The 25,195-nt window shown below is 42.7% G+C and overlaps 1 protein-coding gene across 1 annotated transcript in view; it reads left to right on the forward strand.

The window, feature by feature from the left end:
• The window catches only part of LOC139637981 (PH and SEC7 domain-containing protein 1-like), a 30,150-nt gene that overhangs the window by 1,674 nt on the left and 3,281 nt on the right, over positions 1-25,195 (forward strand). Inside the window, exons 2-9 of the mRNA XM_071511987.1 lie at positions 458-649; positions 1,538-1,618; positions 3,084-3,196; positions 3,709-3,773; positions 5,218-5,307; positions 18,692-18,735; positions 23,522-23,715; positions 24,062-24,132. Of these exons, the coding sequence (XP_071368088.1) occupies positions 458-649; positions 1,538-1,618; positions 3,084-3,196; positions 3,709-3,773; positions 5,218-5,307; positions 18,692-18,735; positions 23,522-23,715; positions 24,062-24,132 (850 nt within the window). The remainder of the gene's footprint in view (positions 1-457; positions 650-1,537; positions 1,619-3,083; positions 3,197-3,708; positions 3,774-5,217; positions 5,308-18,691; positions 18,736-23,521; positions 23,716-24,061; positions 24,133-25,195) is intronic.

Here is a 25,195-nt window from a genome sequence, read left to right on the forward strand (position 1 = left end):
ATCCTCTGCTATCCACTCGCCATTCATCTTGTGTTGTTTTTTTTTTCCATTTCATTTCATTTTACAGTTATTTATCTTTCTTTTAACCTGTTTTCTCTTGATCAGGTTTCTATTTTTATCTTCCCATTATGTATTTTACTTTATCATTATCAGTATAATTAGTAGTAGTAGCAGTAGTTGTGGTATTCCTCTTTGATCCCCTATTACCCTTCTCTCTCTATTCTTTTCAATTAACCATCAAACTCTTTCTTTTATCTGTCCTCTTTCTCACTTTGTCCCACTTTCCACTTCTCCGTCTCTCTACCTCTGCTACTTCCTTTTCCAACCTCTATCTTTCCATTTCTTCCCATACATCCTTCTCTGTCCATCTGTCTCACTGTGTCCTATTTCAGTTACTCACTGTTTCTTTCTCCTCTTTGACCTCTGACCCCTCCTCCCCCTCTCTCTCTCTGTGCAGGGAGAAGGCCCGCCTGGCAACAGATTCGGAGCTGGACCAGGACCTCAGCGACAGACTGGGTCTGGGCAGCAGCGACACCCTCACCAACGGCAGCCACCGTGCCGACGTGGCGGCCGCCAAACGCCTGGCCAAACGCCTCTACAACCTGGATGGCTTCAGGAAGTCCGACGTGGCGCGCCACCTCAGCAAGAAGTGAGCTCTTATAGTCTTGTTTTGTTGTGAGGAATCTGTTGGTGTCTGCAAATCCTGCTAGTCATGCACTGGTTTTCTTTTAGAAGTATTATTATTTCTAGTGTGGTATAATTTGCTGTTTATTTATGCATTGAAAATAGTACTACAACAACTACTACTACTATAACTACATCTACTTGTATTACAACTACTACATCTACTACTATTACTATTACTGCTACTACCACATCTACCACTACAACTACTATTAATAATACTAATAGTACTGTTACTACTAATAACAATAAGCTACATTTATGTAGTATTCTTCTTAACAAAGGTTTAAAGTACTGTAAAATAACAGTCAATTTGCATGTTATTGGGGGAAACGTCTATTTTTATATAATGTATGTAGATGCTATTTGATCTCCTTTCTACTGCATCTTATGTTTATTTAATGAATGCTAATCCATTAGCAGGGTCAGTGCACACAGTGCAGTTTCCTGTACATACTGTATGTGACTTTACATACTGGCTAAATTGTGCCGTGTTTTTTGCATGTCTGCACTCCTCCGCTGCTGTGCTGCTGGATCAGCCCGTCAGTCTGTCAGTTGCTTGCTTGCGCTGATGAGAAAGAATTTGGGATTAAAGGGTTTCCTCCTTTCTGACAGATGCACCCTGGGAATCTCCGTTTTTTGTTTTTTTTGGCCTCCGGTCTATATCTGAGCTGACTGTGCCGGTGTGCACTGACTGACAGCCCGAATTGGGGCGGGTGACTGAGCTGAGAAAGCCAGCTTTTGAGCATTTGATTGACATTTTGTGGTTTGTTTGGTCACTGTTTTTCCTGTTTTCTCTCTCTCTACCTATCTATCTATCTATCTATCTATCTATCTGTCCATCTTGCTACAGTAATGACTTCAGCCGTATGGTAGCAGAAGAGTATCTGAGCTTCTTCAACTTCACAGGCCTCGCTGTTGACCAGGCATTACGGTGAGTGGTCAAATATATACATACCTACCTGCCATACATTCAGCATTCATACATACATACAGTGCTGGGTATCATTGGAAATGTTTCAATACACATAATTACGATACTCAAATTACAGTAATACAAGTTTTAAAACAATACTTACTTACTTTTGTCAAAAGAAACCACATTTCATTATGCATGAGAGTTTTTCACACAGTACTCAATTGATTTTCTCAGTAGAGAAATTACGCTAAACTAATAGAAAACAAAAGATCCCATCATAATACAACATTTTTAAACCTTTTGATGCCTTTTGATAATATCAATATTGATCCAAATATTGATACAAAAAAATTGTTACACTACTGAAAGTTAGTGTTTTTAAATAGCCAGCCCTATAATAAACCCATAAAGGTCCAAAACCAGGGTGAGAAATTAATTCCACCACCAGCCAAACGCTGCTAAATATTGACTGTGGATAGTAAGTTTGTCTAAAAAAAGATTTATGATTAAGAAATAAATGTGTAGATTTCAAAACCTCAGTTTCTTACTTTGGTCCCAACACCAATGAACACATACTTTTTTAAAGGAGTCCTTCTGCATAGTGGCTGTGACTGTGCCTCATTGAGATGCAAAGCTGCACTCTCTTGATATCTTGAGATCATCATTGTAATCAGTGGATGGTAATACTGCTCTCTAGAGGGCAGCTTTGGCCTTGCATTTGGCATGAAATGACAGCTTGTATGTACTGTAAGTAACCTCATGTAATCAGTCTATCCACAGCTCCACTAAGGTTTATAAGGGTGTTTCTTTTTACCTTCATTTATCCAGAGAAGGGTTTTGCTGAGCATGCTCCTTTTCCACTCTGCCTCACATTCATTCAGTCTCATACATTCACTCCTGGGTGCTGCCCAGTATAACCAATGTCTTCTCCTGTTGGTCACTGCAAAATGACTTTACCTTTGTCTATGTGATGTTTATTCAGGCTCAGTTGGTAAATAGTAAGTAACTGATTAATGATGTAATGAGATTACAGTAATCTGGCCATAAAAATAGCAGCCTAATCAGTTACAGCTGCTGTAGGAAATACAGTGATCACATTGCAGGTACTTTCCAAAAATAGGTCAGTACTTGTTGGATCATACAAAAACATGTTTAATGGGAAAAAGAAGATCGGACACAAATATAATCCTGCACATCTTTAAAAATCATTGACAGCTGTTAGGGGGATGATGAGCACACACTCACAGCTGTAATTTGGAATAAATTATTTATCTACACACGGATGGATTTTTGAATGTTTAGGGTTTTGGACAAAGTACCTTTAATCCAAAAGTAACTCTACCACAATAAGAGTATTTCAGTGGATATTATTTTTCATTAAAATTTGAGACAGGTAATGTTTGATCTGCAATGGATTCCATATTTGATAGTAACCTTGCAGACCCTGTCATACTGACTGTCCATCTGTCTTTGATGTCAGGACCTTCCTCAGGCAGTTTGCCCTGATGGGGGAGACTCAGGAGAGGGAGAGGGTGCTGTCACACTTTTCAAGGCGTTACCTCAACTGCAACCCAAAAATCATACCATCAGAGGGTAAGTGCTCTGTAGGGAAGTGTTGTCACTGCCAGTAAATGGAAAAAAATCTATTGCTAAATATTTTTTTAAAAATACACATATCCTTAAAAAACTTGAATTTCCCCAAGGGGTTCATAAAGTGCTATCTTATCTTATCTTATTTTATCTTATCTTAAAAAGGTCTTACAATGCCAATAACCCTATAATATTCAATAAAGAGCTACGATACGATGCAATACCATTTGTTGTCCCCAAGGAAATTCAGTTAGCAATGTGAGTACAGAAAACATAGTGTGGATCATACACAGCATCACACATACAATGTTGGACTTCATTCATTCAACACTAGAGGTTTCATGTTTTTCAAAGGGTGGAAATATAATTTTGGAGAGAAACTTCATGTAGTCACATAAAGTTTTTAAACTTACAAATACGACATACATACCATACTCACAAACTTACCATATAAAAAACTTACAAAATATAAACTTGTTGAGAAACTATAATGACAGACTGTTTTTATCCTGTAGATGCAGTTCACACTCTCACCTGTGCCCTTATGCTGCTGAACACTGATCTACATGGCCATGTAAGTGTTACTAGAGTGTGTGTGTGTGTGTGTTTGTCTGTATCTGTGTCTGTGCTTCTGTACATACATGTGTGTATATATGTGTGCGTTACAACTTCCCCGTCTATCTATGTGTGTATTGTAAGTGTCCCAGGTAGGGTTGCTCAGTCAGAAGAAGGATAAACGAAGAGAATGAAAAGTTTGAAGAGCCACATTCCCCTCAAAGCCCCTTTTGATTAACTGTGGAGATAGTTTGGGGAAATATAAGACCCAGACTGATCACCAGCTGATCTGGGTCTGCAGGTCTGCCAGCTGAGCTCCTTTCACCGTCATAAATCCGCTACTTTTACAGTCAAAGCCTCCCTTTGTAAATCTAGGCCACTGGCGGCTGCTTTCTGTGATAGTACAGCTCTGTGGATGAATGATTAATTAAAGTGGCTATAGAGGTGACTGGATAGGGGATCTGCTCTTTTAGTGAAGGGCAACTCAGGAAATCTACTGGATACACGTTTGATCTTTGTTTTCACTGTCATCATAATCATCATGATCAAAGACAGGACTGACTGATGGATGTCATGACTCGACTCTTTCATCATGATCATTGTTATCATAATCATCATCATAATCATACCAGATTACTCCAAAGTTACAGTATCTTCTATTTATAATCATCACTGCTTTTTTCATCATTATAATGAACAGTAAAGATATAATACCAAACCATACCATACCAAGCCAAGCCATGCCATACCATACCAAGCCATACCATGCCATACCATACCATGCTATACCATACCATGCTATACCATACCATGCTATATCATACCATACCATACCATACCATACCATATCAAGCCATGCCATGCCATGCCATGCCATACCATACCATGCCATACCATACCATGCCATGCCATGCCATACCATACCATACCATACCATACCATACCATACCATACCATACCATACCATGCCATACCATACCATGCCAAGCCATGCCATGCCATACCATACCAAACCATACCATACCATACCATACCATACACTACCACACCTAATGAGTTTGATTTGACCCTCAAACCTCCTCTCTGTCATTGCTTCCTGTCAGAGTCATGATCACAATTTCAGACCGATTAACTTATAATGGGGTGATGGGGTGGAGTATGTTAAAAAAAACAACCTTAATATTGAGACCATGGTTGGAGTCAACTACCCTTTGAATGCATTTAGTTCAAATTGGAAATTGAGGCTGTGATTCATCTAATAATGAGAGAGCCTTCATTCTCAATTACCTCTTCATAGGGTGGATATAGGAGCTTTTAATGGCAAAAGTATGACGTTTTTGAATTTGGATTAAAATCCACCTCCTGAATTGACTGCAATGAAAGAGACCCCAATCCTGGTCTCAGCAGGATTTGGGTCCTGGCAATTTATGTTAAAATAACAGCATGAGACAACCATTTGTCTTTTTCAGAACATTGGCAAGAGGATGTCCTGCACACAGTTCATTGGGAACCTGGAGGGACTGAACGATGGCCAAGATTTCCCCAAGGATCTGCTTAAAGTAAGTTATTCTATTGTCTAAGATGGCATACACACACATGTACCTGGACACAAACATACACACACACACGCTTGCATGTGTACATGTGCTAATGTACACACATGCACACACACTCACATGCAAAAACACACAAGGTACTTACACACACACATGCACTGATTAATGCTCTCTCTCTCTCTCTCTCTCTCTCTCTCTCTCTCACACACACACACACACACACACACACACACACACTCAAACAAACACACACAGTCATACACAGACACACATCCTAATTGAGGGAGAGCAGACTGTGTGTGTTCCAGCAGTGCATTGTCCCTCTGATCTCTGTTACTGAGCCTGGTTGTCTGGCCTGCACTCGCTGCCAGCTGGCGCTCACCTCATCTCCAGAGGCCTCCAATCAGAGGCCTGCCTTGGCCTGCCACTTCCTGGTACACTGCAGCTACAGCGAGGGGCGGGAGACTAATTGTTGTGTCGTCTGGAGACAAGGAGAAGGAGATATCGGTCGCCTCAGGGTGCCTGCGCTTGATTCGAACAGCATTAGATTAGGCTATTAGCTTAACCCCGTTGAGTTGGGGTACAATAGATCCAGAGCTATCAGACGCCACTGGGTTCGGAGGCCCGGGGGCGCATAACGTGGCGAAATAACCCAATCAGCGCGGGTAGCCTGTCCGTTGGTGCACCTAATGATGATGCCGTTGATTAGTTTTGTCTGCAAAGCGGTCCGTCAATGTGCCACAGGGCCCCGGAGCGCGAGTCAACAAGTTGTAATGGGGTATTTATAATGCATGAGGGAGAGTGGGGCCGCGTCCTTCTGCAGAAATGAAGGGAATGAATTCTGAAATGAAAAGCTGTGGCTGTTATTAAGGGCAAGATAGCATCAGCCCCCATGCCGCCACATGACTGCGAGGAAGAGAGAGAGAGAGAGAGAGAGAGAGAGAGAGAGAGAGAGAGAGAGGCCCATTGACCTGGGGTAGCTGTTTTATTAATGCGCCGTATAGATCCAGGAACAGTCTTTTAAATCATGCTTCCAGTTTCCACCAGCTCCCACTCCTTTCTCTCTCTCTCTCTCTCTCTCTCTCTCTCTCTCTCTCTCGCTCAGTCTCTCCTCTTTTCTACCCTCAAGCCACACTCTCTCTTTTCTTTGTCTCTTTCACTCCCTTGTTCTCTAACTCTCTAAATGTTCTGCCTGCCCACTCCCACTTGCTCCTTATCTTGTCAGTGTTTAGCTCTTTTTTTTTTAATCTCTTTCTCCTTTCTGTTTCTCTTTTTCTCGTGCACCTTTATCTTTGTCATACTGGATACACTCTTTCACCTCCACCCAGTTCTCCTCTCCTCTCCTTGCCTCTCCTTTCTCCTTGCTTGTCATCTCTCCTCTCCTCTCCTCTCCTCTGCTCTCCTCTCCTCTCCTCTCCTCTCCTCACCTCTCCTCTCTCTTATCACGCCATCATTTCCTGCTACAAAATGACTGTCATTCCTCCTCCTGCTCTTTCCTCACATCCTTCTATTCCTCATTTCCTCCGCTCATTTTCTTGCTTTCCCATTTCCCCCCTTCATGTCTGGTATGTGTGTTTTCTCGTACTGTAAGTGCATTAGGAGTAAGCCGGAGAAATCCTTCTCTCTGTCTCCACCTCTCTCTGTCGCTCATTTCTCACCCCAACACACACACACACAAAGACAAAGACATATCACACACCATGTCCGTGACTCGCCACTTGTTTCCTCTACCTCCATTTTGCCACCGCTTCACAGCAGCTGTCATGCCTCCCTCACACCCCTCCCTCCTTTCTCTGCCCTCTCTCCTTCACTCCTTCCCTCTTTCCTTTCCATGAGGTTCAAAGTGTTTTATTTTCAGCAGTAAGGAATACCCGTGTCCCCAGAGTAGGGCAAAATACATGTTTCATCTTCCTCATCTTTTCCACTCTATAGGCTTCAATCCCTCTTACATGCTTGGTCCAGAAAATGACCAGTTCTTCATTCATCCTCTCTCCTTTTCCATCTAGACCTTCTTCTTTGTCATCTCTCTTCACTCAAGGTGTGAGATCAGTTTAACGATCGACATTTGAAGTCATACATACTGATGTCATACATTGTAGCATTTAATTGTTTTTTCGTATTTATGTTCACTGTATGTCTCTCAGATTGAATTTTTCACCTACCAGCCGGGTTGTGTGGAAATAAAAGGAAGTTGACATTGGGATAGTTGATAGCATCATGTCATCTCTCTCTGCCCAAGATGTGAGATACATTTTATGATCGACACATGATTGCTAGTGGCATAGTTTTTCATATGATCACTACTTGAAGTAGCATGACATATTTTGTTAGATCAATAGTTGTGATCAAATATTTCTCCACTCTTGGATTGCACTGTAGCATGTTCTGTATGTTTCTTTTTCAATATTAAGTGTACCTTGGAATAATTTTTGCATAGAATTGAATAGTGAATTTTAAGAGTTTCATTATAAAATCACGTCACCATTTGGAAATAGTGGCACCTACACTTGAAAACTTATTTATAGAACTTACAAATAATTACAGTGCTTTTCAAGGGTAGTCTTTGGTTCACAAAATGCTTATGCAGACTGCATCTTCTGCATTTTAGAGATTGAATGATACATTTCAGGTGATGATATATTTTTTAAAAACTGCATGTTGGAAATGAAGTCTTCATCTTGTCAAGCCTGAATCAAATGACGATCATTAACATGGGCTACACTCATCGTAAAGCACAAGTGTTAGGTGATTATTTATTTAAGCGTGTGCCATATGTTGAAGCGTTATTCTGAGGAGCAGGAAACACTGGAGTGGTGCTGTACTACCGAGTCCTGTAGCTAAAACAGAAATCAGCTGCCTGGTGGACTGGAAAATAATGAGTGGGGCTTTGCATCCCCATGATACCTCTCTCCACCTCTCTCTCCCTCTGTTACACTCTGTCCCTCCCTCTCTCTCCTTCAATTAGTCCCACATCGTTCTTTCTTTCTTTCTTTCTTTCTTTCTTTCTTTCTTTCTTGCTTGCTTGCTTGCTTTCCTGCTTACTTGTTTTCTCTCTCTCCTTCATTAACTCCCTCTCTCAATCGTCTCTCATTCTTCCTCACAGCTTCTTTCTCTTTCTCAATTAGTCCCTCTCAACTTTCTCTCTCTCTCTCTCTCTCCCTCCCTCTCTCTCTCCCTCCCTCTCTCTCACCAGTTCAGCCTCTTCTGATTAAACCCACTGATATGTTTCCCATTACCACCACAATAGAGGAGCAGAATGGAGCAATCTGCTGAACTGAGTGTGTGAAGCTGGCTTTGGCGTCACATGGCCTTCTCTCCCACTTCCCTGAACACCGTGTTACCCAGAAAGATTTGCGCGTGTTTCATTCATTCCACACTTTGAAATGTTTGCTCGTTTTTCATTCCGACAATTAATTATGTTGCATTTGAACAGTATCGGAAAAGTCTCCAGTCAGCCATCAAGATGTTTTGAACAACTGCCTATCTAGCCTGAAGTTACAGTTGCCATAGTTATGGTTTCTACTCTGCAAGTAACACTGTTTTTTGTTTTGGCCCTAAGCATAACAGTATTAATTCATGTATTGATTTGTAGTCCTTATGTTCATGCAACTTGATACAAGCAAACATTGTAGCCTATGCAATGAGTTAGCATCAAAGAGGTTTATATAAATTAAAATGATGGGTTAAATCTACTTGAATAAAACATGAGAACATGATTAAAATGAAAATGAAAACATGATTAAAGTATTCACTCCGCTACATCCCTCCAGTAATGGAATGATGGGTTATCGAGTACACATACAGTACGGCACGCTTGCCTGTTCTAATGCTCAAGCATGTTTGTCTCAATCAATGTGTTCCCATTCTAGGATTCATAATGAGGCCATAAAGTATCTTAATGTACACCGGGGGACATTTCCTCCCAGTCATGCATACTCTCACTCAACAGATGTGACAGGCTGACAAACAGTTACAGTCTAAGCACAGCAGCAATCCTCCATCGACATCACATTCATTCCCAATCACTTAGCTGTAATATATAGAGTAGATAGATAGAGTCTTGCCTCTGAATTGTTGAATGTTCACTTTGCCAATAATAACAGAAGGCTTTTCTCTGTTTTTCTCGCTATAATGCTGAGCCTCCAGTATGGAAAAGTGTCATTTTGTCAAACAAAGACATACTGTCAGTTGGCTACTGTTGTTTAAAAGTACTGTAATATTTTCAATTTTTTTGTTACCAATCATTTTGTAACTTTTTTCAAATGTTGTAGCTCCATAGTAGCTGTTTTGGAATGCTGCAGTATATGGACCAGCTGTGTCCATAATAGATAGATAGTGTTTGGGAGGTTATCATGAAGAGAAATGATTAAGATTTTTTTAAGCCTTCATTAAAACTTGACGTTCCTTTACCCCCCTATACCAACTTGTATAGAAAACTTAGCTGCTGCCTCACTATCACAATTCCCTGCAGAATTTTAATTTCTGGCTGCTGGCCGAAGCTGGTGGAAACTTTATTGTGAGGCTCAGAGATAGGTTTGTGCTCTCTCTCTTTCTCTCTCTCTCTCTCTCTCTCCCCCTCTTTCTTCACCACTGCTCAGGGCTTGAGGCTTGAAGTGAGAGCTAATGATGCACTGAAGTAGGTTACCAGCCCACATTAGAGCAAGAGAACAAATTCAGCTGAAATGGTAATGTCGTATAGCTCAATAAGATGCTGAACCAAGCTCTTCAAACAGTAATTAGCTGTATTGATGCTATTGATTGCGTCGCAGAATCGACAGAGACAGAAAAGACGGATGACTTATTTACTTTTGTAAATGAAGGAGAAGAAATCATTCTTGCAGTTTTCCCTGCTGTTGGTCTGGCCCAACTGTGAATATGTCTGAAATGTGCACTGCTTGGTGCCAGTGCTCGCCGGCCTTGCCAGCCTGGGCAGAGACAAGCAGGTCATGTCTGAGGAGGGAGAGAGAGACAGAAAGACACAGAGAGAGAATGCTGCTATTTTCACCGTTATGGCTGTACATCCAACGTGTGCAGGGAGAAAACGTGTCACCTTTAACATGGCAATGCACGTGATCTTCGCTTTTATTATTTTGGTGACATCGTTTTTGCTAAGCGCTCATTGCTGTGGAGTTTCTGCTCTGCACTTCCCACAGATCACCTGTCAATCAAACAGTGTGTCCAGTACTGTGACGTCTTTCTCCTTGGATTTTCTGTTGATGGAGTTTGAGTTTCTGTAGGTGGCGCTCTCTTCTTTGTCTGTTCAGCCATGGTGGCTATCACTGTTCATGGTAACTACCCAGTTCTTCTTCTATTTATTCTCAACAAACCGCTGTTTGCTAATGCCAGAAAGTAAAACGTTACCTGACAACAGCAAATGTAAAAGCTTTCATGAACCGGGTATAGGTTCAATCACTAATATGTTATGTAAATCAATGATAGATAGGAGCAAAACGGACATTGATTTATATGAAAATTGAAAAAAATGAAAGAATACAAATTTAATATTAAGCCCCATTAGGGGTGGGAGGGTAGAGAGAGACAGAGGAAGGAAAGACAGAAAGACAGAGATACAGAGAAAGACTGAGAGAAAGAGAATGATGGAGAGAAAGAGAAAGACCGAGTTACAGAGAGAGCTTACTGCTGAGGTCAGCAGAGACGGGGGGCTTCAAGTGCGCTCCCCCTCTCCCAAAGCTGTCTGAACTCACCGTGAGGGAGAAATTTAGACAGGAAGGGAAATATTGAGTGGGAGGGAGGGAGGGAGAGACTGACAGACAGAGAGAAAGGGAAATACACTGATAGAGGGCATAGAGTGACAGTGACAACAAAAGAAAGATATTTAGCTTATTTCTGGTAGGTTTTGCTGAGCAGGCGTTCTCTGTTCTGTGTTTTAGCACCACCTTGGTTCACATTCTTGCAGTTACACACTTTGAAACATGGGAGCTGCCCAGTGCAAGTACCTTGATGGTTTTACAGCTGGTCTTGGGATTCAAGCTTCCAGTCACAAGCCCACTTCTCTAACTTTTGAGCCAAGGAGAGAGGGAGGAACAATACCTCTAAGGGAGATGAGGGAGAGAGAGAGACAAATACAGAGATAGACAAACAGAAGAAGAGACAGTGACAGAAACTAGCACCAAAGCTTTTACCTTCCTCCTGGACCCGACTCGTCCTGTAACAGGCTGTCATCTTGATGCAAGTTGTTTTGGGGTTGCAGTCAAAGGTTAGCTCAACTCTCCCGGCTCGCTGATGTTCCTCTCTGCTCCAGTCCCGACCCACTGATAGAGGCACAGGAGCCAGGGGGACAGCGTCACCTCCCAGCTCCCTAACATGTCTGTCCTGACGGTGCACATCGAAAGACAGACACTACTCAAGAGGGAGGAATGTTGTTTTTGTGTTTTTGTGTTTTTGTCTTGGGTTAACTGCAGTAACAGTCACAGGCCAAAGGCACCCCCTTGTCATGGTGATTATTTCTGATTTGTTTTTGGTGTCTTTAACTTTGGGAAAACAAAAATTGTCCGTGGTTTTTGTACACACAAGATTTGATGAATGTACTATGTAACAGTGCAAGGCCAAGTATTTTAAGATTGTTTATTTTAGCAACAGCTATAACTCAACAATGCTGAGGCGAAATTGTGAAATTGTAGATAGAGGTTAGAGAATTGAATATCATCATTTAATATTCTACAAGATAAAATGCTTCCACAACCACTTTATTGTCAAAGAATTTCTTTTACAACATGTATGATACGTTTCATTCAAATACATCTTTTCTTTGACATTTTTTCTACAACAGAAAAAGCATAAGCATATAGTCAAATAAATAAAAATGCAAATTAAACAATTCTGCAGAGCTTATATTTTGTGGGGAAAAGAAAAAGAAAAGAAGGGAAACGGAAAAAACACCTTGGTCTTAAGATCACTTATATTGATAAGTGATCTTATATAAGATCTTATATTGAAAGGCAGTAGACAAAAGCATGGATGGACATTTTACTAGCACCTCTCTGGCTGGATGGACATTTCCCTAGGATGACTTTGTGAAAATTAATCTTTTGGTTTGTTGTGACTATAAATCTTTTTTCTTTTTTTTGTAAATCAGTCCCATCAATGCCCAAGCTGTATGAGTGACACAATCATTAAATCCCCTGTCACGCCCCTGGCTCCAGGTTTTGTTCTATACCCCGTCCCTGTTACTGGTTCTAAAGTCAATAATTTTATCTGACAAATTTCCTCCAGGGGGAAACTCCTCCTTCATCTGTCTTGTACACCCAGGTTTCTGTCAGGTGCTCCATTTTCTCCTCTGTCTCCTCCTCTCTCTTCTCCTTTCGCTCACTCTCATTGCGGTGTGGTTGGCTCAGTGGTTCCCCTGTAATTGTTTTCTTAGCCATGGTGGTCATGGGGAAATGTTATGTTCTGGTTCCAGTCAGGTTCCAGTTTTGGTTGTATTCCTTGATGCAACTGAAACTGCTCTTTATTTTTTATATTTAATTGTGATAAAATTATTATGGGCATGTCCTTTTTTGTGCTTTGTGTGGGAAATTACAGTAAGTAACGTTTAGGTGTTTTCATATTTTTTTCTTGAGGGGGAGGTAGCTTGAATGAATGCAGGGAAAAATCTGGGTTTTGCAGTCATAATCATATAGAAATCACATACATTTGTGTGTTGTGATAGAGTCAGATTTCATTTAACTGGTTGTGATGCTTTTTAGAATGCATTAAATCCTAAAAACACTAATCATCACTGACACTCGTGTGCAAACTGAAAGGACGGGGGCAAATTTGTTTGAAAAATGATGCTTCTGCATTTTTTTTATGTTTAATTCATAGTTCAATAGCAGTGGTGCTGAATGTTAAATACACACTTGTTTGTCACGTTTCTGTGCCGGGGTGGAGCTTTTTCATTAAGTGTTGCTGAAATATACATGCACACACACACACACACACACACACACACACACAGCCCCTTTCCTGCTGATTCTTTCCATGTTTCTCTCTCCTCTCACCTTACCAATCTCTTCCACTTCAGCGACAAGACAACCACTGAATGCTAATTGCCATTCGAAACATATTAAAAAAAGTGTTTATGTGTGTGTGTGCCCGCGCCTGCATGTGTCTATGTGTGTATGCACGGAGGAGACAGTTGGGAGACGGTGATTGGCTGGCGAATGACTGAGAGAAGGAGGGAGGGAGGGAGGGATGGAGGGAGGGAGGAACGCATTGACGAAGTGAGGGAGAGGGAGCGAGCGAGCAAGAGAGCGAGAGCGCGCGCAGGAGAGAGAGAGCAGTGTCCCTATCAGCTTCTTTTCTGTCTGCGATTCAGGCAGCCAGCTCTCCTTTCCTCTCCTCCGCAGCAGACGAGGGACGGAAAGAAAGAGAGAGAGAGAGAGAAGCAGTGGATCGGGAGGAGAGATCGCGAAAGATAAACCAGGGGAGCGACAAAAGAGGAGCGAGGCAATGAAAGACATCAGCAGGAGAACAGTCATTTTTTCCTCACACACCCACACCCACAGTACGCGCGATGGGAAGAGACTAAGACCAGTGGAAAGAGGGACTGAGAGAAAGCACTGACTGAGCGGCACTGAGAGAAGTGGATCACAGTGGGGGGAACAGGGAGTAAGCGATGACAACGGACCGAAACACATGGACAGAAAATAGGAGGAAGAACTGATTCTTCTGAGAAAGAAGAGGATGATAATCTGACAATCAGCGCTGTGACTGTAAAACAGACTGGTATCCATTTTACAGTGGGAGCAACAGGATCATTCATTATTCTCTGTTGAGCGCGCTGAATCTCAGCTTTTTGCACTGCTTTTCTACATGCTCACCCCCTTCCCTTGTAACTCCGTGGTAGTCTTTTGTGCCCTGCTTCTTTAATCTCTCGAATTTATTTTGTTTCTACTGTATCTCTGTCCGAGTGACGCAATTGAGAGTGCTCTTTGGAATCCCAGCTCTGAAGTCCGAGGGCGGCTGTCCATCCCTCCCTCCTTCCCTTCTTCCCTCCTTCCCTCCCTCCCTCTCTATTGTGTGTTCTTGTGCTTAACTGTGTGTTTGTGTCAATATAAGCGGAGCGAGCTTATTGTGCGCCTGTGTCTTTTTACCTCTTCATTTCCGCATTTTGGGCCCATCTGTTTCATGCTGGCTGTCCGTTCACACCTCTGCAAGTGTTGCATACCATCTGTGAGTGTCAGCTTGGGTCCCTGTGTGTGTGTGTGTGTGAGTGTGTGTCTGTGTGTGTGTATGTTTAAGTATTCGTCCCTGTGCTTGTCGTGGGTAACTTGGCGGAGGCTGGCATCCTTCTGCAGCCAGGTAGAGAGGGAATGTTTACCCACTTCCCCAACACCTGTTTGGAGAAAGTACAGTTTTCCGTAATGGCCTCCCCATGAACTGTAATTCATCTCCCACCGAAGTTCTATAGAGAACCATTACACCTGCACAATCACATTGGATTTATCCGAAGTTAAATAATAAATCATCCTACTGCACCGTCGTGACCGATAGACTCACCTGTGGAGGAAAGTCTCACCTTCCCACAGGAGACCTCCAGTCTAAATCACCGCTGTGACGCTGAGTTGTAGTGAAGGAGTCGTTTCTCTACATGTATAATACATGGCCATCTGATCAATTATTCAGAGTCGGGTGGGCACTCTGGCTCTGGGTCACTCCGGTGTTGCCTGGTGGGTGTCGATCGAGACTTTCTGGGGAGAGGCTGTTGGGGTTTGATGCCCGCTGACAGCATCATCCACCGCTGACTGACTGGCAGCTTCCAGATGACGCCTCGCCTCCACGCTCTTGGCTGTTCGCCGGCTGCTCTCTGTGACGGCTGAATTCTCCTCCAGCTGTCTTCTGGTCAACCGCTTTGGCACATAAGCTTCTCATCCTACAACCTGGTGTCTGTTGGATAGCATCCAGATTCGATGAACCTCATTTCACACTGTTCTTTGATTGGAGGAACAACATTTTTCTTTCCTTATACACCACTGCATAACTGTTGCAGGAAGTAAACATACAGACATAAGAGGATTTTGGTGGATTTGAAGTGAGTGTCCTGTACTAGAACTGAGTCCAATTCTGTGTGTCCCGCATTCCGTCCTCTCTGGCCATGATTGGCGTTAACAGTCTGCACTCGGCGGGACGCCTACGCTCGCGCTCTCTTTGCTCCGTGCGCTACGGACGGGACTTCCGGATGATGGACCCGTTCCGGTATCCCAGAACCCCACGCTCCCGTTCACTCAAACCCCTGGTGTTTCCAGACCTGCTGGGCAAGGCTCAGGACGGACAGAACCACCCACAGGCCCGTAAGAGGAAGAAGGTATAGTACGCTGAACACTGTGTAAACAACTTCCGCTGGTTCAGCTCAAACATAACCAGAATCCATTTGCATCGGGTATTTGAGGTTAAATTGTGTTTGTCAGTCAACTTTTACAGAATGTCATTGAAACATCATCTCTCATGACAAAAACACTGCAGCTTGATAGTGTGAACTCTATCAGCATCATCATCAAAACCGAGAACTGAATCAGTTTTTTTCCACTTTATTTGATGTCGGTGTGACACATGCGATGTGGGATTATGTTATATCGAACATGACCAGTGTCTTGTCATTCAAAGCTAATTTGCTAAATTTGTTAAATGGTCTATCATCTATTGCAGTTATGTCTAACATCTGTCAGCATAGCAATATTCCATACACACGTCCTTGTCGTATATTATATTCTGTATGCTGTGCTGTGATTACTGAGTTTAGTTCTGTCCAAGTGGTTTGTATACATTCATATATGGAGCGTACACACACGTCATTTACCATGGTGGAGCAGAGTTGATCAAGGGGATTGGTCCATGTCCAGGGCTGACTGGCCATACACTACAGCTCAGTACAGCATATTGTGTAAGGCCACAACTCAAGGCTAATGGCCCTCATTTGCCGGCACTGTGTGACGTTGATGGAGCGAGTAGGTGAAGGTGACGAACATCCATCCTTGTCTCAATGAGCCCCGAGACTCTGAATGACTCTGATTGATGCTCCGATTGATACGAACACCTCCCCTCCACCTCCATCTACCCTTACTTACCCTCCTCCACCCTGCCTCCCTCTTCTGTCTCCAGCCCTTAAATCCCCAGAGTGTCCCTTACTTTTGATGTGTTTATTCCAAATGTGACAGGGCCTCTGCATATGTTTCACTTATACTCTCAATCAAACTCTCAATCAACTCCACCGTCATGCTGGCACATGCACAAATCTAGATATACATGCACACATACACGCAGAGGCATAAATAGCAAGAAAAACTTGTCAGGTCTTTCAAAAGTAAAAACTAATGCTGTGTACCACCATCAGAACCATCATTACTTTTAAATGAAGAACGCATGTCCTCATTTTTGGTTAGAGTGTAAGGTTACTTGCACGCTAGAGAAGGCTCTTAGCTTTGTTGTATTGCCTGATCTTTTGATTTATTCAAAGAGTTTTCTTCATATCCACTTTATGATCTGTGTCTCTTCTTGCAGTAGCAGATCAGTGCACTTTTATGCCTTACAAATTCACTGTGAGGATTTGATTTTGACCAGATTTGTGCTTCAAAAGAGGTTTGTCAAAAAGCCTCACTTTAAAACTGGCCAACTCTGGCATCCCGGGAAGACTAGCCGTATTTCTGTCCTGATTATTAATATTTATGAGCAGCCTAAGCTTGGAACACAGTTTGAGTTCGCAGATTTTACAGAATACATACGTATATAGAGCCTATGGAAACCAGATCCAAAATTATAATGGTCTAGGCTGGCTGGTCATGAATATTCACGACGCTCTGGAATTCAAGTATTTTTGATTAGGCCCAGTTTCAAAGAGAACTTAAGAAATTAACCTGATTAGACACACTGCATCAAACCCATTATAAATCCAATTTCATTTCACTAAAAGCCACAATGCAACAATATCACATTCAGAGCAGGTCAGAAGTTTAAAATCAGCAGAATTCAAGAGAAAACCATCAACATTAGAGGGAGCATACTTAGGAAGAGATCGGTTTTTAGCAGTAGATGAGGTCTCTCTCCCCAGATGGCAATTATGGCTATGGTGAGAAAGAGAGAGAGACTGTACAGTATTGGTCTACAAGGAATATAGAGGTGAATGAAGTGGCGATGAACTGCCCACGAGTGTCCTTTCAATCACCTCAACTGTCACAGTTGTCCGTCAGCAGCATCCCCTGCCTTGATCTGTATCTGAACGCCACAGTGTGACGGCTTAATGCTCTCTCCTCTCTCCCCGCTCCGCTGCTGCAGACCCGCTGCTAAGCAGAGTTGCTATATCACATTCAACTGGCATATCCCATTGTCACTCGGGCAGGGGGGGTGGGGGGTGGATTTGAATGAAAAGTGTCTAAATGGCTCGACTGTCACTACAGATTTTGTGGCGGTTAAAGCCAAATGTGCCGTGCCTCTACAGCCTGCTGTAGAAACAGACACAGAGAGCTTCCTCATTAAATCCCCTATTCTTTTTTTCCCTGCTGTGTTATTCTTTAGGATTCATTTTTATTGGGTTGATTATAAAAGTAATAGAAATAAGATTTTGAAAAAACATGCACAATATCCCACTCTAATTCTAAACATTAGGCTAAATAACGGCCTCACATGACAGACCTAGATTTCCTCAGATTGTAAATTAATTTTATATACCGTAGACCCTATTGACTTTTTCAGGGGGACAGCTAACTTGCTAGTCTCTCTCTCTCTTAATGGCTGTTACAATGTTATTTTATCTAAACGTTTACAGTCTGTTGACAGTAGATAGACAAATATGTAAAAGCCAACACAGCTAATGTCCTATACATTCACTGATAGTCTCAAAATATGTGGTTTGGATGGGTAGACAAGTGGGGGACAAGTATGTACCTTGCTCATGTGTTTTGTTTTGTTATGTTTTGTATTGTTTCCTCTTGTTTCAATTATTTTTTCCCATAGTCCTCGTGCATCAATGCTATAACTTAATTTTGCTCCACGAGGGTCATTGAATTTACAGCAAAGTCTAAATTATTAATTGGTTGATTGATTTGTTCATCTGCCCATTGATTGGCTGGTTGCTTGGTTGATAATGGCTCTGCAACTGATGGACTGGTGGTTGACTGATTGGATGATTGATGGATTGATTGGCTGAGAGAGCGAGTTAAGCTCAGGCTGAGGACAATTTTAGCGGGCTGAAAGAGGATGGCATTCCTCCTGTGAGCACAAATTATTGAATGAAACCAGCTTGCTGACTATAAAGGTTTCACAGAAAACCACAATATACCTGCCCACCACCCCCCCTGTTAAATTTGAACAAATCACCTACTGAACTCAGCTGAAGCCGTGTGCTATTTGTCATTATTATCTAAAGATGTGCTATTCTGGTTTTCCTCCACAGGCCCTGTACAACTCAATCAAGAATCAGAAGCTTCAATGGACGCTGTAAGTAATTTAACATTGACTCTCAGTTGATATCATACATCTCATACAATACATACACACAAACTCTATCTCTCTCTCTCTCTCTCTCTCTCTCTCTCTCTCTCTCTCTCTCTCTCTCTCTCTCTTTTTATCTCTCTCTCGTTTTTATCTCTATCTCTGTTTCTGTTTCTCTGTTTTCTGTCTTCTGATTCACTCAGTCTTTCAAACACGTATACACACACTCTACACACACACACACACAGATTCTCTTAAAGGGCACAGATGTGTACAATGGAGGATATTGATTAACTTGTTAGCATCCTCATTAATGACGTGAGTGTTGTCTGGCATGTGACGGAAACATTAGTGTGTCAAGGGTTGCTATTCTGGATCGCAGTTCCAGAGTGCCTCAGAGATGCCAATTAAGTCGCTGGCTTTCCAAGCTTTGTTGCCATAGTTACGGCACCATGGATACGACTCCGTAGCTACCGCATTGCTCTTTCCTCCCTGAATTCTCTCAGCGTGAACACACATACACACGCTATACACACACACACAAACATACACGGGAAATACACTTGTACGTATATATACACGTGTGTGCCTCTGCACATAGAAACATAGAGAGAAAAAAGAGAGAAAGAGAGAGAGAGAAAGACAGAGAGAACTCCATTTAAAGGGCTCTATACCTGCATCCGGTACAAAGGTGTGACCACAGCCTCCTACTACCTTTCCAAAAATAGCAGCAGCGCTCCCGGAGCAGCTGAAAAAACTGGTCAGAGGAACAGATCGAGGAGGAGATCCACAGAGAGGCAGGCAATCCAGTTCAAACATCTCCACTGACATATACACCGCTATTTAAACACTGCCACCGCCGCCACGCACCACACAAGAGCCCAAGGATAGATAGAGATGTCGTTTTTAGACACACAAACACCTTGTCGTCCAGCATCTCTGCCGAAATGCACGGGGGAAAATCCATCTCAAAACAAAGTGAAAGACTGATTCACAGATTAGGGCCGTGGATCTCTGGTTTCTGGCTTTGGCAGAGAGTTGCTCATGTTCACAAGTAATAATTTAGCTGTCCAATCACAGGAGTAGCATTATGTGAATTCTGTCTGTGGTGGATTTTTGCTTTGAGGCCCCAATCTGGATTTAGAGTACAGTGCCACCCGTGCCACCGCTTTCACACCACTACTCGCTTAGTTTATGCATATTTTATCACATTCAAGACATTTTTCCACTTCCAAACTCATTGACTGAGTTCTTAACGTGCATTTTTGTCTTCAGGCTTGCACTGTTAGTAAACATTCGCCATTGGTGCGTTTGAGCAAAAAAGCTCTGCATTTTTAATCGCAGCGGGATATGAAAAGTGCAAAGACATTTTGCATCAGGGGGTCAAGAGTTTATGTGTGTGCGCGTAGATGAATCACTATAATTGCACTTACTGTCATCTGTGATTTCATGCACTGTACAGTTTTGCACTGACCATGTTCTTGTTTTGAACCATGTTTTTTGTTGTGCCTGGGGTGAGGCCAAAGATGATTTTCCATCCTAGGTTCTATTCTATTCTATTCTATTCTATTCTATTCTATTCTATTCTATTCTATTCTATATATAGGCCTACTCAGCATTGATTTACTAATTTACTCCCAGATTGAGGCTTTAAAAAAACTCTCCCCACCACCTTGCAGTATAGAAAAGGCCAGGGATAGAGGTGTGATTTTTCTAGACACACAAACACCTTGCCATGAATACATGAATACATATTGTACATGTGAAATTTGGCATGTACATCTGATTATAGGTGTGTGTGTGTGTGTGCGCACGCGCGTGCGTGCGTGTGTTTTTGCGCTCTGATGAAAAACACAGCGATAGATGTTATTTTACACCCCCACAGAGACAGACACGCACATGGCCACTCTCAACAGTGCAGTTGGATGCACCCACATGTTCTTCACTCACATACACACACACACACACACACACACACACACACACACATACAACACACACACACACGCATCCTTCCTCATTCAGTAGCGGGGGTGGAGAGGAGCTCTGGGGGTTCAGAGAGACGAGGGTGGGCATCGTGCACCCCTCCCATCCATACCACAGAGAGAGAGAGAGAGGGAGAGAGGGGGGGGGGAGAGAGAGAGAGAGACTCAACAAGTCAGAGATACAGGAAGAAAAAGAACAAAAACAGAAAGGAAGGATGTTTGGGACAGGCTGAAAATGGCAGACAAAGTAACATCACGATAGGATAGTATGAGAGGAAGCTGGAGAAGGATAAAGAAGCATGCTGTACATTAAATGAGCGAGGGAGAGGGAGAGACACGGCCCATCTGCTCTATTATTCCCTTTATTCTGCTAATCCCTCTCTCTTCCTCCCTCAATGGCTCTAATCATCCTGTCTTCCTATTGTCTGCTGCCGCCACCTGTCACCTATAGAGCAGAATGTCTTCCATCGGTTTGTATTAACATGACGTTAAACCGCAGAAATGCTTATGGAGTCTGTACATTATAGATTATAGAGTACAGCACTTTCATAGTAATCAGGGTTGGCTGTAATTCCAATGATCATCATTTCAATTAAATGCTTCTTCTCTTCTCTCTTAATGAAGGAAACTGAATGTTTAAAAAATATTTTAAATTGCTGTTTCAGTGAATGAGGAAATGCTTTGCAGTGTGTACATTGGATGCATGAGTGTATGGATGGATGGATGGATGGATTGATGTCCTCTTTCACTTGAATTAAAGTGTTTTGCCATTGTTACAATGAGCCAGTGACACAGGTGAGACAGAGCAAATGAGTCTCCACTGGCTACTGGTGCAGCAACATCAGCACAAAGCGCCCAGCATGCACCTCTTTACAACTAGCCAACCTGTTCACCCATCCCTCCCTCCGCTGCATCACTACCACATCCTCCTCTCCTCTCCTCTCCTCTCCTCTCCTCTCCTCTCCTCTCCCCTCCTCTCCTCTCCTGTACTCTTGTACTGTCCTCTTGTCTTCTTTCTTGTCATCCCTCTTCTTTCCTTTCCTTTCCTTTCCTTTCCTTTCCTTTCCTTTCCTTTCCTTTCCTTTCCTTTCCTTTCCTTTCCTTTCCTTTCCTTTCTTCTCCTCTTCTCTCCTTTCCTTTCCTTTTCTTTCCTTTCCTTTCTTCTCCTCTCCTCTCCTCTCACCCATCCTCTGTTGATAATGTTTTACCATCTGAGAAGGATCAGCTTTGTGTTTTTCTGGCTTTGTTTTCTCCCCCCCTCTCTGTCTCCTCACTTCTCTATCTCTCCTCCATCCATCCCCCCACTCTCCAGCTCCTCTACTTTGTCTCTGTGTAGAATGGGATTCAGGCAGGCCAGCAGTTACCAGGCAACAGGCTACATGCTCATTGGCTCTGTCTCTGCCTCTCTCACTCTCTCTGGCTCCTGCATGGGGTTAACTGCTGTTATGTACTGTTGGTTACTCATAGCGTGGTCTCAGGGGGGTTCGGCATCCAGCCATTTTTCTATTTTCAGGCTGAACTTTTACATGGGTGCCGCCTGGTGAGGTAACAAGTGGAATTGCCATTTTACCTCGTCGGGCAGATGTACAGACGCTTGTTGTTATAGCCATGAGGCATCTATCTGCTCCTAATGTGCCAAATCCCTCTAAAATACTAAAGCATACACAATAAAGCATTATTTGGAGATTGTTATCATCACTGCTATGTAAATAAGTATTGCTTATCATCCAAATGAAATGCAAATCTGTTTTCTCTCTCATTTATACTATTTCATTTTCTAAACAACTTTTGTGTATATTGCTCACTTTATTGAATAGGCCGTTAAGTGATACGAGCACAAAGAGACATGTTTTCCGGGTAACACACACACACAAACACACACAGGCACAGGCACACAGTTGATGTGGGAGCAGTTAGTCAGTAATAAAGCTGAGGTCAGAGAGCCAGTACTCAGTAACTCATTAAAATCCTAATTTTCAAAGATTGCTCCTCAAGGCCTGTCTACAATGAGGAATGCTCACCCTGCACAAAACTTCAAATCCCAGCCACGACTCTTAGACCTAAAATTTAATAAGGAATGGAGTGTGGATCAACTGTATTCTGGGACATGTAGTCACATGCCAGTGCTTCGGGTTCAAATATAAGCTGACTTGGCATAATGCTCCTCTCCTCTCTGCCTTCCCTGATGGGTTTGTGAAGCCCCATTTTTTTGGAGGGAGGAGGGGTGACTTTCTCACTTCTAAAGTGCTTTTCATGAGCATCGAGAGGGAGGCTAAGAAATGGTGACACGTCTGCAATTTATCTATGAGAGGAGCAGTCCCCGGTGGGAAAGATGCCCCTGTTTTTCACCTCAAAGCTGGAACAAGATCGATGGTGTCACTCTCTTACTGTGGTGCGTTTTGATCAAGGAGAGTGGACCGTTCCTCAGGAGAACAGGAGGAAAGCACAAAGAGATGGCAGGGGAGAGCGAGAGAGGAAAACACACAATTAAGGCTTTGAAGACGTAGTTTCATTCACTCAGGTTTCCCCCAGGCACATGAAGATTTGTAAATACTTTGCGCTGCGAAAGCTCTGCCAAGACACCAGCACTAGATAACAATATTACTCATGTGTTTGAAATGAAAGTTCCCCAGCAAGTAGGGCTTTGTGTGAAATCTCTGTGCCTCTTGTCCTGTGCTGTTCCTTGTGTAACAGGCAGAGTGAGAGGCAAATGGACAGGACGAATGATGATGTGTTGATGCGCGTTGCTAATGAGGCATGACACATAAGTGTTGATCACCATGGAATCTGTTTTTTTGTCTCCATAGCGACGAGGAAGAGCTGCGGAAATCGTTTTCAGAGCTCGGGGACAGCCTGTGCGACTCCACCGCCTCCAGATCCATGAAGCGGGTGGGCAGCAGTGGGAAGCCCCTGTCGGAAGTGGACCAGCCCACTGGAGCGCTGCTGTACAAGAACGGGTTCCTGGTCCGCAAAGTTCACGCCGACTCGGACGGCAAGAGAAGTACGCTTCAGACTCTGTCATTTACCAAGCTCACTTCTTTCGTGATATGAAAAATGTCATTATTATGGCAATGCTGCATGACAGCGAGTGCTATGGTATAAAATCCATCTTGTTTGAACTAAGATTTGAGCGTCATTTCAATATTACACATGTCCAATACTACTGCACCCATGCCCAATACTATCATGCTATGTATAGCGTGTATGTTACCACTAACACTATACTACCATTATACATCTAAAAATCAGAACACTGTAAATTACAGCAGATCCTTTACAAGAACATATTTGATCTGTGTCCATAACTGCAGGCACACTCACTGTCAACACTTCTCTCCTGTTCATAGCACCGAGAGGGAAGAGAGGGTGGAAGACCTTTTATGCCATCCTAAAGGGGCTGATTCTCTATCTGCAAAAGGTGGGCCACTCACATGCTATGTAATATTGTATATTGTGTGCATCTTGTACGCAAAGAAGAATATGAAGGATTCCATTCCAAAAAAGCTATATGGAAAGCAATTTGGAAAGCAATTGTTACTTGATATTCATTATTCAACCTGTCAAAACTACAGGTGACTGCATCCTCAGAAACATCCTGTTGTTGGAAGCAAAATCTGAAGATAGTTGCTGAATGTTTTTTACTATCGTGTTACCTGCACATACATAATCACAAACATTACCTTAATCAAATAGAATACACCATAGCACAAACAATGAGAATCAGGGGGAAAAATAATGTACACAAGAAACACTCATCAAGCAACCTGTCCAAGGAAATGGTTTGGTGGCTCCTGTTTCCTGTTTACATATCTGAAAAGCGCTATGACATAATGTACCTGTTGTGAGTCGAGTGTGCCCGGGCCAGCCAGTCAGACCCTGGCACGGTGCAGAGGGCCCATATGGAGCAGTGGTCCTGGCCTTGGCGAGGCAAAGGCTCTGCCAGCATCCCTGGCCACTGTTGCACTTACTCACTCCGGTTGGGCAGAAACAAGGTTCCCACCCAGTGACGTTCCTGTGGCGACACCATGGCTGTGTGCTCTGGTCCAACTCCGGATATGTCAGCTCAGATCAGAGGCTCTCGCTGAGGGTGAAAACAAAGCCCCCTACTTGAGAATAAGTTGTTCTGCAAGGTTGCAGATGATGTACTACTGAGAGAGTAGCTTACATGTGCTGGTCAGATTTACCGCGTTATTGTCGTTAGTATTATTATTGGTAGTAGTATTGTTATTGGTAGTAGTAGTAGTAGTAGTAGATTTCCAGTTAAGGAGTAAGCATCTTAAATACAAGGATGGGACGATATATCGAAATTCAATATACTTTAATACAAAAATATGACAATACATATCGTGGGGCAGAAAAACGTAACGCCACATTAGCTACATTTTATTCTGCTGTAGTAATCACAAATGAGATGGCTGTCCCATCACAATTTCACAAACTCTCCATCTGAATTATATTATCTGCACTTTGTAATGACATTT

The sequence above is a fragment of the Centroberyx affinis genome, unplaced genomic scaffold (assembly GCF_046629955.1).
Source record: "Centroberyx affinis isolate AG114_WGS23_722 - 3 ecotype Tasmania unplaced genomic scaffold, CSIRO-AGI_Caff_v1 ptg006025l_1, whole genome shotgun sequence".
Lineage (NCBI taxonomy): Eukaryota > Metazoa > Chordata > Actinopteri > Beryciformes > Berycidae > Centroberyx > Centroberyx affinis.